Consider the following 14,331-nt stretch of genomic DNA (forward strand, 5'->3'; position numbering starts at 1 on the left):
AATCATTGATCATAACCAGACTGATTCTATGCATTAATACTACGTCGTTGCTAACATGTGCCGACGGTGACTTTGTTGACACAAGGCACTTTTTGCCACAAAAACAAAAACTTTTGTTCAGCCTAAACCGTGCAACGGAACGTAAATAAAATTACAAGCAACTCAATCTCTACCAAGACGAAACTTTTGACACTGACGATGTCTATGTAGTCCAAATGTTGACTGACTCTTAGGGCGGGCAAAAAGAATATCAAGATATGTGAGAGAACAAAGGTTGTGCTCTCGCCGAAGGTTTGAGCACACGCACACCTAATAAGAAAATCTATGACTGGCACATATTTTAAAGTAATCAGGTGTCCTAGGGGGTTGTGTGTGTGTGTGTGAGGGGAGGGGGGTGCGAATGGGGGAGGAAAGCTTCAGGGGCATATAGATCATCACTTAATATGATCCCTGGAAAATCTGGAGGTAGCATGGAATGATTTTTCAAGTCAAGCATGGGAACCCTGTACACTGCAGAAACAATGTGCTCCTTCATTCTGTATAGAGACAGGTTTGAAGTAACATATTGAATAACTTTCACGTTACCCAGTGAAACAGTAAGTGCAGACAGTAAACATCTTTATTTTTGTAACCAAAGTTAGACGCACATTTACAACCACCTGACACTCCCATACAGCTGGAGGTGTCTCCTGTCAGTGGAGAACAGTACAAAATATCAAGTCTAAAACAAGGTCTTACTGACCCAGCAACACCCTCTGACCTAGCACACACAGGTCAGAAAAACATCTGCATTTAAACAAAACATTTAAACATTGCGCAATCCCTCAGTGTGCCGAAATACTGGAAACATCTGAGCATACATCATAAAAAATGAAAAAGTACCAAACAGAAGAATAAGCTGGTGTCCGCGGTCTGGCTGACCTCTGACCCTGGCTGACCTCTGACCCTGGCTATCTGAGGCGCTACAGGAACATGAACTCTTAACTTCACAGCTTTATCCAGGAATCTAGACATGAACATCAGTGGGAAATAAGTTAGTCCTCAAGCATCGCACATCTGTCGGAACCGACCAGCCCTCCTTTCAGACGTCTTGCTCGTATCTCAGGTGGTTTTAACCTCTTCTTTTGGCCTGACAGAAAGAACTGTCAGTTAGAACACCACCACAGACACCGTAGTGAGAAGAGTCAAAGGTTAAGTTGCTTCTTCCAGTCAGCAGCTTCTCTTACCCTGAAGTATCCATCTTCTCCTCCTCATCCTCCTTCTCCTCTTTCACATCTGGCAAAAGCAAGTGATCATTCAGTGAACCATTAATGAATGAGCGTGTGTGTGTATGGAGACCTCACCTTTTTTCTCCCCTTCCTTCTCCTCCTCCTTCTTCACTCGTTTGGTCTTCTTGTGATTGGCTGCGTTCCTGCGCCCACCCCCCTGACCCTCGTCCTCGGAGTCTGAGAATTCCTCGTCACACGCGATCCTCTTGTCGTGGGCGCGGACTGAAAACACAAACGGCCTGGTGATGTCACACTAGACTAGGCCTGTTTGTCACATTAGACAAGGCCTGGTGACGTCACACTAGGCTAGGCCTTGAGATGTCACATTAGACTAGGCCTGGTGATGTCACACTAGGCTAGGCCTGGTGACGACACATTAGCATTTGTGTGTGAGAGTGTGTGCGTACTGGAGATGCGCGTGTCGGGGTCGTCCTCCTCATCTCCACTGTCAGGGTGTGGGGCATCGTCAGGGACGGGCTGCATCTGGACTCCAGGGGCGTGGGGCAGCATGCGCAGGTTCTCAAACAGACGCTGCTTGATCTTGTCAAGGTACTCGCTGCTGTTCTGGTTGGTCATGTTGGACGGGCTAATGTGCAGCTTGAAGTCCGGCCCAAAGTACTCAAAGTAGTCGTTGTAGGGCAGTTCGTTAGGAATACTGCTGTCCAGAGCCACAGCCGTCTCAAAGGTCCAGCAGCGGGCCACGTTCCTGATGGTGTAGCCCCCTCCACCGAGCATCAGCAGGGGCAGGTTGAAGCTCTTCATGTACTCCACACACTTGGCGTGGCCTGGACACACACCACCAGACACACACACGTTAACACTGTTCTGAAAGGAGCAAGATAGGTGTGTGAATGCATGTGTGTGTGTGAGTACCTTTAATGGTGAGGTTGAAACAGCCCAGTCTGTCCCCAGACAGAGAGTCAGCTCCACACTGCAGCACCACGGCACTGGGCTGGTACATCTCCATCACCTTAGCCATGATCTGACACACACACACACAGGTTCCATCACCTTAGCCATGATCTGACACACACACACAGGTTTGTGTCTCTATCATAAAGATCCTAACAATTCACTCCCATTAAAAATGATGTTATCTTTAACCACTAAACCCTAACCTTAATTCTAACCCCTCTGCTTTGGCCCAGCAAAGGGGCCTGACGAGGTCATGTTGTTCATGTTTCACTGAACTTGTTAGGAGACATGGCCCCCCCAGCATCAAAAGGGCAGGGAAACTCAGTGCTGGTCCTGGGAGACTCACCGGTCTGAAGATGGCTTCATAGGACTCATCTTCGATGCCGTCCCTCAGGGGATAGTTTACAGCATAGTACTTCCCCTTCCCTGCTCCGATATCCTGAAACACACACACACCTTCAGATATCCTGAAACACACACACCTTCAGATATCCTGAAACACACACACACACACCTCTCTCTGTCTCTCTCACCCGCAAATCTCCTGTCCCGGGGAAATACTCTCCGTACTTGTGGAAGGACACCGTCATGACTCTGTCTGTGGTATAGAAGGCCTCCTCTACCCCGTCGCCATGGTGAATGTCGATGTCTATGTAGAGTACCCTCTGGTGGTACCTGCAGGGAACAGCAGGACAGCTTCTACTGAGCATGCTCAACCAGACTGATACACACACACACTGTAGGACCGACAGGCAGGAAGACAGGCTAGCAGACAGGCTGAAACACACAGGCAGACATGCTGAAACACAGACAGGCTGAAACACAGGCAGACAGGCAGACAGGCTGAAACACAGACAGGCTGAAACACAGACAGTGTTGTTACTTGAGAAGCTCCAGGATAGCTAGGACGATGTCGTTGACGTAGCAGAAGCCGGATGCCTCCGATTTCTTGGCGTGGTGGAGTCCTCCGGCCCAGTTGATGGCAATGTCAGTCTGCTGCTTGTTCAGCTTCACTGCCCCCGCTACAGGAGAGAGGCCAGGAGACAGGGCTGTTACTGGTGCTAACAGCTCAAGAGAGGTGAGGAGGAGAGAGTGAAGAGGGGGAGTGAGAGAAACAAAGAGAGGGAGAAAGAGGGTGGGGGAGAAAGAGGGGGGAGTGGAGAGAGAGGGAAAGAGAGACTTACCGACAGAGCCCCCTGTTGAGAGCTGACAGAACTCAAACAGGCCGTCAAACACAGGACAGTCTTCTCCTACGTTGACTGAGGGAGGAAAGCATGATGAGGTCACAACCCAGAAGTCATGTTACTGCAGCTGTCATACACACACATCCAATAACACCCCCCCAGTATGAAAGACCTGTGATCTATTGAGTTCCCTGTGATTCCTACAATCAAATGACTCCCATGACATGAGTCCAGTGATGAGAGTGCAGAAGGGCTCATCTAACTCACATCTCTGCATCTGTTTGCTGTACTCAGACATGTTGTCTGGCCGGATGGACCTGAGGAACTTAATGTAGTCATCACTGTGGTACTTGGTCATCTCCTCTCCACTGGCCTTGTGAGGTCTCTGCAGTCCCAGGTAACACACGCAACAGCCAATGGGAGGAGAGGAAAGAATAAACCTGGGTTTACAAATCTACCTAGCAACATGATGACATCTTGGTTTTGACAAATACGGGTTGAAGATGAGTTAGTAGTATTTATGCAGAATAAAGAATCCAGTATCCTCCCAATTCCCTCAGTGATATAATGACACATTATTTAATCCCATCCCAGTCCTGTTGTCTACTCACGTAGATCTCCATCTTTCTATACAGTCCATAGTTTAGCAGCAAGTTGTGTGTCATGCGAATTCTGTGCGGCTTCATAGGGTGTCCCTGGCCGTAGTAGTAGTTCCCTACATCTCCTGGATTAGGAGGAGGACAGAGGTGATAACACACACCATCACAGCAGCTGACAGGCAGGATTCACACGAGTCGAACTTGTGTCCATCGTTACCCAGACAGTGTTAGTGAAACTAGATCACCAATATAGTGGAACTAACCTAGCAAATTAGCTAACGACGTTAATGCCATCCTGCTATTTGTCTTGTGAAATAATCGTACAAAAAATTGACTTAGACCGCGTTATATAGAAGCAAAAACTAGTCTATTATTTATATCAAAACATCTTGATCATATGCATGTTGACTGTAGCAATAATCACAACTGCTAGCCTAGCTAACTTATTACAGTAATCGGGACAACCATTTCTTGATTGCACCCTAGCTTGCTAGCTTGTTAGTTGAATTGCTAGACTAGCTTGCTTGCTAGTAGTATTTAACCGCTGTCTGGCTAACGTTAGCGCTAGCCAAACTTCCATGTTCAACACCCCTTTTAAAACTAGAATACATACAATTGTTGTGAGCCCACGACGTGCACTAATACACCATACATCTGATACCAAAATGCAAGTCTATTGAGTCTATCACTTACCATCATAATAATAGCAAACTTTCTTCTTTGTTCCTTGAGCAGAAGACAGCGCCATTTTAAACCAGTCCTCGTCTGCTGTGACCGCCGGCTGCTGCGGACGTGCATGATGGGGAACACCCCCCCCCCCCCCTCATCGAAGGTTACTTCACCTTTGAACAATAAATAATTAGACCATACGCGTTTCCCATCCCATAATTGTGTCTGATTCATTTGGACCTACCACACCTCTGAACAATATTGGGATGTTTAGAAATGTTTCGATCATAATAAATATACACTCATAGAGACGGACAATCAGTACTTGTTTTTAGTATTTCATTAAAATAGTTCAGCATTTTATATGAAAGAGCATTTTTATTACATTTCCTCTCTCACCCCAACCGAGAGCTTCAGGCCTTGTTTAAATAATGTATATTGTTGGAAGGCTGAATCTAAAAAAAGCTCTGATCTTAACTCAGCGTATCACCATAGGAACCAGGTCAAGCATCTTCTCAATTTCATCCAGATCAGCCTGTTCTTGATCTGGATTCCACAGGATCAGGATAACTTTATAAACATAACATTACCCCATGTCCAGAACAGGAGAACTAGGATGTATAAACACACAGATGTTCCTGATCTGAGGGGTACTGATCAGATGTTCCTGGTCTGAGGGGTACTGATCAGATGTTCCTGGTCTGAAGGGGTACTCATGCAAAGCCAGAGGCCACATGGCCAGGGTTCATCATAATACCAAGAGGGGTGCTCCATTTTCTTCTCTTTCATAGTTTGTCCTCCTAAAGAGTGTTGTAATGTAATCATCCTAAAGAGTAGATGGATAGCATGAGGTAGCTAAAAGACAGATTATGCATGCCTCCCCTTCCCTGAGGTCAAGTTGTTTCAAACCACCAGGCGTTGTCATGTGTTCCAGAGTTGTGGGAAGGAAAGCCTACATGTTGCTGTGATCGACACTGCAGATTGAGCTCATTATAATCTTACACAGAACATTCTCCAGATGTACTTTTTTATTATCAAAGGTTTGCATTTTGATGTTACAACTCAAGATCACAAAATTTGTATGTGTATCTATAATTCCTATCATACATTTTATAGTAGATTTGTTGAATTAAGTAAATGACTCTAGGTGTTACCGTGGTGGTGTATTAGTTTTATTAAACTCCATAAAGTGATGATGATATGATGATATGAATGTCTATTATTGTGTTATACATGCATCATTGAGTGGTGTTCTGTAAATAACTATATTTACGCATCAACAGGCAGGTAACCAACATTTATTTATCATTATCAACTTTACAATAAAACCAGTAACATCTGTCAACATTAGCAAAATAATGAACATAAATCAGTCCAATGTATTTACAGAGCCATAAGCAGATCGAGGCTGACAGGACAAACAACTTCATTTCAAACCTCAACAGTGAACGTAGCAAGCTCATGACTTCTCTTTTTTAATAGCCAAGATAAAAACCAAACATTGCCTTTTTCTCTTTTTTTTTTTTTTACAAACAAAACATAGCTTCTCTGAATCATTAAGATGGGTCTCTATTATACACCACAAAATACTTCAAATTTGGGTTAGAATATAGGAGTGTAAAAAGTTGGCAAGTCTCTTTTAAATTTCAGATAGATTTTTTAATAATCTAACAGTCAGTTCAGGTGGTGGTGATCTATCTATCTCTGTTCAGACGCGTGGATGTGATGTTTAGGGTCTAAATTCATCATTCAGTCCAAAGCTGTTGTTATTTCCTCCGTCTCCGTTCACTGAGCTCCACAGTGGCCAGCCCATAATACTCGAAAGGTCCAGATGTCGAGGTGTAACCAGGGAAGTGAACTAGTGAATCTAGTCTGTCGTCTTGTTACCATGACGAAAGTGGCACGTTGAGGAGTCTCACATGACGTGTATATATGTACATATACATATATCCATACATATGTATACATATACACATATATATAAATATATATATATACTCTATCTCTCTCTCATGAAAAACAGTTCAGGCAGTTTGTTGTGAGCTGAAGGGAGCATCACTCCTTCTGTTCAGAGGGCGCCGGGGTCGAGCTGCTCTCCTCTGTAGGGTTTGAGGCCTCTGGGGCGGCCTCCTTCACCTCCTCCTTCACCTCCTCCTTCACCTCCTCCTTCACAGCAGCCGGCGCCTCCTCCTTGGCAGGCTCCTCTTCCGTCTTGGGAGCTTCAGCAGCAGGAGCCGCCTCCTTCACCTCCTCCTTCTTTGCCTCCTCCACCCCCTCCTTCTCCTCCTTCACCTCCCCACCAGACTTCTTGCTCTTCTTCAGGCCTTTGAAGTTGAAAGTCTTCTTCAGGGAGAACTTCTTCTTCTTCTTCTTGGGGGTTTCCTTGGCGACCTCCTTGGGCTTGGCCTCTCCGTCCGCCGCGGGCGCTGGCTCGATGGCGTCACCGCCCGCTCCCACCTCCGGATCCTTGGCTGCCTCGGCAGAACCGTTGGTGGCTGCGGTGTCGCTGTCTGGCTTGGCAGAAACGTCTCCGTTGGTCTTAACATGGCCGTTCTCCTGGAAAAACGTTGGAGAGAAAATGGCACCAAATTACCAACTGTCAACATGTTATAATAAGAACGGTGAAAAATATTCCTCACATTCAAAGTGTAGGTTACACTGATTTTATACATTTAGGGACTTTAGTCGAATCTCTAGATCAATCTAAATCCGTCAGAACATCGTCGCGCTCATCAATTAACCACCGTCTCCTTCGACGGTGACGCCTTGCAGCACCACGGTCAACCGACTGGCGGCGATCACTCCACATGAGCACGTGTGAAGCGGCTTCCAGACAGACGGAGCATCATGATCTCTCAACAAAGGCGACGACGCAAAGCTGTGTTTTACTTCACAATTCTTAATGAAAACGACGGTACTTTCAATTGGGAACTTTCAACCGCTGTATGAGCTAAATAAAAAATCTGTTTATACAATGCATGTCTTGGTTGTGATGAGACGTGCGTTACCAATGCTAGACATCTGTCTAGACTCGATGGATAAAAAGGGGTGTGGCTGCAATCTACACTTGCTTGAATTCGAAGTCTAATCCGTTTTAATTACTAACTATGATAAACTAATTTCACAATTGGACACTTCAAATGCATAATGATTGTGTATGCATCCGTCCTGGGTCTTAAGCGGGGACACCTGTCCCCTCAGAGCGTGTTGACCGGCGTGTCTGGGGCTTCTGCACCCGGGCAGACTTCAACCGCGGTCACCTCAGCGGCTAGCCAGTCATCCTGTTTAGCTTCGACATGACTAAATATCTACTACTTACAACATTTATAATCAATACATTTGATTCGCAATACTACGCTTGATGTGATTTAATCCTCTCGTGGATAGCGTGGCTATCACTCACCCCAAACAACCCCACACCTCTACGTCTAGGCTACTACAGCGTTTACCGACAAAAGTAAACAACGTCCTCAATAATAACAAATTATCAGACACACAATTAAAACCAAACTACTTATTCTTTTCTGTTTGAGTTAGAAAATATTGAAGTGAGCGTAAACATACCTGTCCATTAGTTTTGACAGCGGCAGCATCCGCGGCAGCCGCGTTCGCCTCCACAGCTACTCCTCCCTTGGACGTCTGGGATCCCATCGTCTTTTATTGAGGGTTTTAAAAATTGAAAAGGAAAACTGCAAAGGTAGTTTGAAGTTAATCCAGCTCCACGGTATGTATCCAACGGTGTGTATCCAACGGTGAAAGAGGCTGAATTTAGGCTTCTGACCCCTCAGAGAATGAGTGGCTAGCTAACTGTTAGTTTGGCTGGTCCGGTAGTTGAGCGTGTCGCCCCAGCAGGATGATCCGTCGTTGTGGACCACGTAGCGGCCGCGACGCTTCTAGACAGCCGGGAGACCACCCACGGGCGTGGTCTGGGAGCCACGTCCAATCACACAAACCTTCCTGACGTTTCTCCGCCCTCTGGAAGACCCCCAACCTCCCCTCATCCCGTCAGTCACGGCAGTGGTAGCGACTGGACGGGGAAAGAGAGCAGTTTATCACTTTTCACCGATAACACTTTACGACTTTCAAACAGTTGTGATAGCTTGCGTTTTGATGCGGTAGGTATAGTAGTGGTTGTAAATTAGCATACTATGCTGAAACTCAGGACGATCACTCATTCTGTGACGATAACAACGTGCATGTTTGTAGGTCTCTGTAATTTCGTAAAACTTAGTCGTTCTGTTCAGCTTGTCAAGATTGTGCCACAATTTGACAATCAGTTCCATTGAGCTAATTCTTACATTTAGCAGACACTTATCCAGAGTGACTTACAGTAAGTACAGGTACATTCTCCCCAAGGCAAGAAGGGTGTGATGAAGAAAGTGTTTTGTCCGTCTCTTCATAAACGGAGTGACTAAGTTCAGTTGAGTTCTGGATTTCAATAAGTATTATCAATCTGCAGATTGGGAGAGAAAATCGGACCTCTGACCATAAATGACAACACAACACCAGGCTTAGGTCTCAATCATGTCTCTCTCAGCCCTGAAGGCTGGAGGACCATCTTTTATAGGGCACAAGAATGTAAACATAGATAGTGACAGTCAGGCAGTAATGACGTTACAACAGTCTCAGAGGAAAAGATTCACAGCTCCCAACACATGACCACTCAGCCTAGAGAGTTCATAGTTGGAGCTCTCCTTGTAGCCATAACAAGGAACATTTAGCCAGCACTTTCTCCTGACCCCGAACATCTATTAACCCTGACACATAGACACAATCTACTCTTATTAATAGCAAGCTTACATGAGAACATACTAACTAGTATCCAATGACTAGTTCTATTGATTAGTGAATAATGTAAGCACACAGGAAATCGCAATTTCTTCCACAGGTGAAGTGCCTTGCCCAAGGACACAATGTCATTTTGTACGGCCGGGAATCGAACCAACAACCTTCTGATTAATAGCCTGACTCCCTAACCACTCAGCCATCTGACCAGTGCTTCTTCTCATGTACCTCAGTAGATGTTGAAGTTCTATCGTGTATTATGGGAAAATCTCAAACCGTTGAGATCAGTAACCACACAATGCTGAGTGTAAACTGTTTCCAAATAGTATAAATCTTTACATGTTTTTTTTCTTCATGTGACTAAGTAAGACACATTGCACTCAGTCCTCATTTATGTCTTTAAGCATGGCCTAGGAAATGTGTTCTTAAAGCCTTACCCAAGAGATGATCCGATTGTTGCTATAAATGTGTTCCAAAATAATAACCCACAGATACAAGCCCTCCTGAAAATATGATCCTACCACCCCTTCACCCCTTTTCTTAACCAAGATGTCAGACTAGGAGAAAGGCTGTGCTCATGACTGCCTCCCCCCCCCCACCACCACCACACACACACACACACACTGATCAGCTAACCTTTCTCTCACACACACACACACACACACACGCTGATCATCTAACCTTTCTTACACACACCACTCTCTGTCCCCCCCACCCCGGGCTTGGGAGATGTCATAAAGTATCCTCTGTCTGCGCTGGAATGCCTGGCATGCTAGGCCCTTGACACATCGCCTCCTGGGCCCCCAGAGAAGTTACCGGAACACAGAGGAGGGAGGGAAGATAGAGGGATGGAGGATAGAAGGATGGAGGATAGAGGGATGGAGGGATGGAGGATAGTGGGATGGAGGGATGGAGGGATGGAGGATAGAGGGAGGAAGGATGGAGGATAGGGGGAGGGAGGATGAAGGATTGAGGAGTAGCCTCAGGCTCCATTTGAAACGACACCTGAATTCCTCCTTTCTTCTCTGATCATCTTTTGAAAGGATGATCATAACGATGACTGCACCTGGGCTCATATTGTCTCCACTGTGCTCCACTGTGCTCCACTGTGCTCCACTGTGCTCTGTCTTTAACGTGTGTGTGTGTATGTGTGTGAAAGAGCAGCTTTGTCATGGGATCAGTACACGTCAGGGCAAAGGGCACATGTTCCACACACACAGTCTATGCTGTTCTACACACTGCGGGATGGGGGGGGGGGGGGGTGGGGGTGAGGGTGGAGAGGGGGGGGGACTGGGGTCTAACCAGCACAGGGACTTTGAGTTGGAGGTCAGAGTGAGACAGACCTCTGTGTCAGTCCTAAGACTGTAGCATCAGAGTGAGACTGACACTGTCAGTCCTGTAGACCCCTGTGTCCTGTAGACCCCTGTAGACCCTGTGTCCTGTAGACCCCTGTGTCCTGTAGACCCTGTGTCCTGTAGACCCTGTGTCCTGTAGACCCCTGTGTCCTGTAGACCCCTGTAGACCTTGTGTCCTGTAGACCCTGTGTCCTGTAGACCCTGTGTCCTGTAAACCCTGTGTCCTGTAGACCCCTGTGTCCTGTAGACCCCTGTAGACCTTGTGTCCTGTAGACCCTGTGTCCTGTAGACCCTGTGTCCTGTAGACCCCTGTAGACCTTGTGTTCTGTAGACCCCTGTAGACCCTGTGTCCTGTAGACCCTGTGTCATGTAGACCCCTGTGTCCTGTAGCATCAGTTGTGAGTTCTCTGACAGAGTTCAGATTCATGGTGGTGCTCTATGTTAGAGTTGTTAGTGTCAGTATAATCAAACATTGTTTTCATACTTTGATAAGTAAAGCGGGGGAGGTTGGAGAGAGAGAGACTGATGTCATGCCCTCAGCCCACACACCAACCCTCCCCACTGTGTGAGTGGAATTCACCTGGGTATCCAGAGAACAGCCCTGCCCACTGTGTGAGTGGAATTCACCTGGGTATCCAGAGAACAGCCCTGCCCATGACTTGGGACACAGGCTGATGACACATCCACGGTACTTTCCACAGACACGACTAGCTCACCTGATGTCAAACCTGTGAAAAACATCACAAAATCATGTTGAACTGTGAGTTCCGGTGTGGACCTAAACAGCTGGGAACACCACCCACACAGCATGGAGGACACCCCCACCCTGACCCTAACCCCCACCCTAACCTTAACCCCCACCCTGACCCTAACCCCCACCCTGACCCTAACCCCCACCCTGACCTTAACCCCCCACCCTGACCCTGACCCTAACCCCCACCCTGACCCTAACCCCCACCCTGACCTTAACCCCCCACCCTGACCCTGACCCAAACCCCCACCCTGACCCTAACCCCCACCCTGACCCTAACCCCCACCCTGACCTTAACCCCCACCATGACCCTAACCCTAACCCCCACCCTGACCCTAACCCCCACCCTGACCTTAACCCCCACCCTGACCCTAACCCTCACCCTGACCCGAACCCCCACCCTGACCTTAACCCCCACCCTGACCTTAACCCCCACCATGACCCTAACCCCTACCCTGACCCTAACCTCCAGGATGGCTCCCATCTCTCTGTCACACCTCCTCTCTGAGCAGGCCGTCTGTGTGAGAGCTCACCAAGTTGCTCTGCCTTGACCCCTGACCCTGTCCTTTCAACCTTGATCACGTGGCTAAGCAGAGCACATGTGTGTGTCCAGGGCAGAACTATTAAATACACATTTAGCCTGTTAGGACTGTTTCCTTGGAACTGCAAAAGAGTTCCAAAGAAAACCGGGATTTTCTCTTTTCCAGTAAATGTTGTCTGATGTGATTTGTCAGTTGAGAGAAAAGGAAAGTGAAAACAGAATGTGTGCTTCGGAGACTCAGGAGCAGTCCACATGTAAACACCATTAATACTTCAACTCTGAACATAAGTGCAGATGGCCTGGTGTTTAGTAGTAGTAGTAGGTTTTTAGTTGTCATTCAACCATATAAAGTTGGTACAGTACACAAGAACGAGACCACGCTCCCCCAGAATAAAAGCAACGTAGGACATCACAGACAAACATTTTTTATGTTATTTATTTTTTACTTTCACTCTCTCCTTCTCCATCTCTGGTTGGCTGTCTTCACAGAGGGCAGGGGTTACACATGAAAGGGGATTCCCTCAAGGGGAATTCCTGGGAAGTTGTGGGGTAGCACAGGAAGATTTAGGAAGTTATTCAACTTACTGACATCTAGAAACTCCAAAACCACACAAAGTCTCCTATATACTATTTTACGAGCAACACACACTGTCATACTTTACTGTCCTTTTTGACAATTTCCAACATCTCCATCATATATGGCCATGGGTGATCAGGAATGTCTCTATTCTCAGTCATGTCCACATTGCTAACTCCCTCTGTCTTATCTATAATGTAACTTTTTTTCAAAAATATGTTTTCAACCTTTCAAAACATGTTTTCCACTCACAGTAAATGGAGAGAGGAGAACAGAGAAGCCTAAACATAGCAGAGTACAGTAGAGTACAGTAGGGTACAGTAGAGTACAGCAGAGTACAGTAGAGTACAGCAGAGTACAGTACAGTACAGTACAGTACATTTACATGTATTCATTTAGCAGACACTTTTATCCAAAGCGACTTCCAAGAGAGAGCTTTACAAAAGAGCATAGGTCACTGATCATAACAACGAGATAGTCCCAAACATTGCAAGTAGCCAAAAACATGAAGCATACATTGTGAAAAAGCTAAACAAGTTCCAAAAGGGAAGACCCATAAGAGCATGCAGTTATACAAGTTACAAATTAAAACGACATGAACCACAAAAGTGCAGGACTGTACCTGTAGAAGAACAATCAACAGTAAAATATTTCACAGTGAGTACAAGACTTAACATCGTTATATCTAACCTAAAAGAGCAACAAGTCACTTAATAAGAGTCATTGTGATCCTGGAGGAAACTAACTAACAAGTCCAGCCAAGCATTCTTAAGTGCCGTTGTACTCCCGGAATAAGTGTGTCTTGAGCTTTTTCTTGAAGGTGGGAAAACAGTAGAAAACGTGTTTTGTTTTTACTTTTTAGATGATCGTTTTTTTCAACCATTCACATTTTTTTTTCTCAAATAATTTTTTACACAGTGAAAGGAGAGGATATGACCTTTTCGAAACCTTTTTCGAATTTTGTTTTTGCCTTTTGCCTTTCTCCATGGTAGCTTTACATACTTCATAGGGTTTTGAATGTTCATCCTGGATGTCTACCTCCATCAGACCAGAAACTTTGGCTCCAAACAAGCCAGACTGGTGCTTGGGACAAATTTTCTTTTCCAGGTCATGCCAGCAGGCTTTAGCAGATCAAGGCCACACTACCAAGCACACCACACCAATATTTTTGGCATCCTTCTCTGTTTTTCCTTCTCCTTCTTGATTTAGCTTGTGGTCATTTTCTGTTATATTTCTGACATCTCTTGTTCTAACATGCACACACACACAGACACATACATATATAAATATATATATATATATATATATATATATATATATATATATATATATATATATATATACACACACACACATTGTTAGAAATAATGGTGTCACTTCAGTATAAATTCCTTGTGACATATGAGCAAGCCAGTGACCTCATTGCCATGACAACAGATTTCTATGGGATACTAGAATTATGGCAACACTGACACAACATGACACCACATGACCAACAGTGTGTGTGTGTGTGTGTGTGTGTGTGTGTGTGTACGTGTATATGTGTGTGTGTGTGTACATGTTTGCACGTGTGCTGACAATACAAATTGTACAGGAGTACATTTGTATTCAAGAGGAATCGTATTAATCCTATACAGACTGACAGATACTTAGTCTTGGTTCTGAGTTTTATTCAGGCTCATTTCCT

General features: G+C 45.7%; 2 protein-coding genes across 3 annotated transcripts; both read right to left on the bottom strand.

The window, feature by feature from the left end:
- Nucleotides 1-592: 592 nt before the first annotated feature.
- On the bottom strand, nucleotides 593-4,798 carry hdac1 (histone deacetylase 1). 2 transcript variants are annotated; one of them, XM_084697111.1, is made up of 12 exons: nucleotides 4,660-4,798; nucleotides 3,979-4,091; nucleotides 3,635-3,752; nucleotides 3,368-3,442; nucleotides 3,067-3,205; nucleotides 2,717-2,858; nucleotides 2,530-2,622; nucleotides 2,142-2,250; nucleotides 1,676-2,053; nucleotides 1,344-1,490; nucleotides 1,227-1,275; nucleotides 593-1,129 (listed from the first exon to the last, which is right to left on the bottom strand). In XM_084697111.1, exons 1-12 carry the CDS (start codon nucleotides 4,712-4,714, stop codon nucleotides 1,102-1,104), a joined length of 1,446 nt encoding a protein of 481 aa, XP_084553237.1. In that variant the 5' UTR covers nucleotides 4,715-4,798; the 3' UTR covers nucleotides 593-1,101. The 2 variants fall into 2 exon arrangements, with proteins under 2 accessions (XP_084553237.1, XP_084553238.1); XM_084697112.1 differs by lacking the exon at nucleotides 1,227-1,275 and having other exon boundaries at nucleotides 843-1,006.
- A 1,120-nt stretch (nucleotides 4,799-5,918) lies between these two features.
- marcksl1b (MARCKS-like 1b) lies at nucleotides 5,919-8,648 on the bottom strand. The gene is made up of 2 exons (XM_084697186.1): nucleotides 8,200-8,648; nucleotides 5,919-7,191 (listed from the first exon to the last, which is right to left on the bottom strand). The coding sequence occupies exons 1-2, from the start codon at nucleotides 8,284-8,286 to the stop codon at nucleotides 6,691-6,693; spliced, it is 588 nt and encodes a 195-aa protein (XP_084553312.1). The 5' UTR covers nucleotides 8,287-8,648; the 3' UTR covers nucleotides 5,919-6,690.
- Nucleotides 8,649-14,331: the final 5,683 nt, after the last annotated feature.

This window comes from Hypomesus nipponensis, chromosome 4 (genome assembly GCF_054491055.1).
Source record: "Hypomesus nipponensis isolate SF chromosome 4, ASM5449105v1, whole genome shotgun sequence".
Taxonomy (NCBI): Eukaryota; Metazoa; Chordata; class Actinopteri; order Osmeriformes; family Osmeridae; genus Hypomesus; species Hypomesus nipponensis.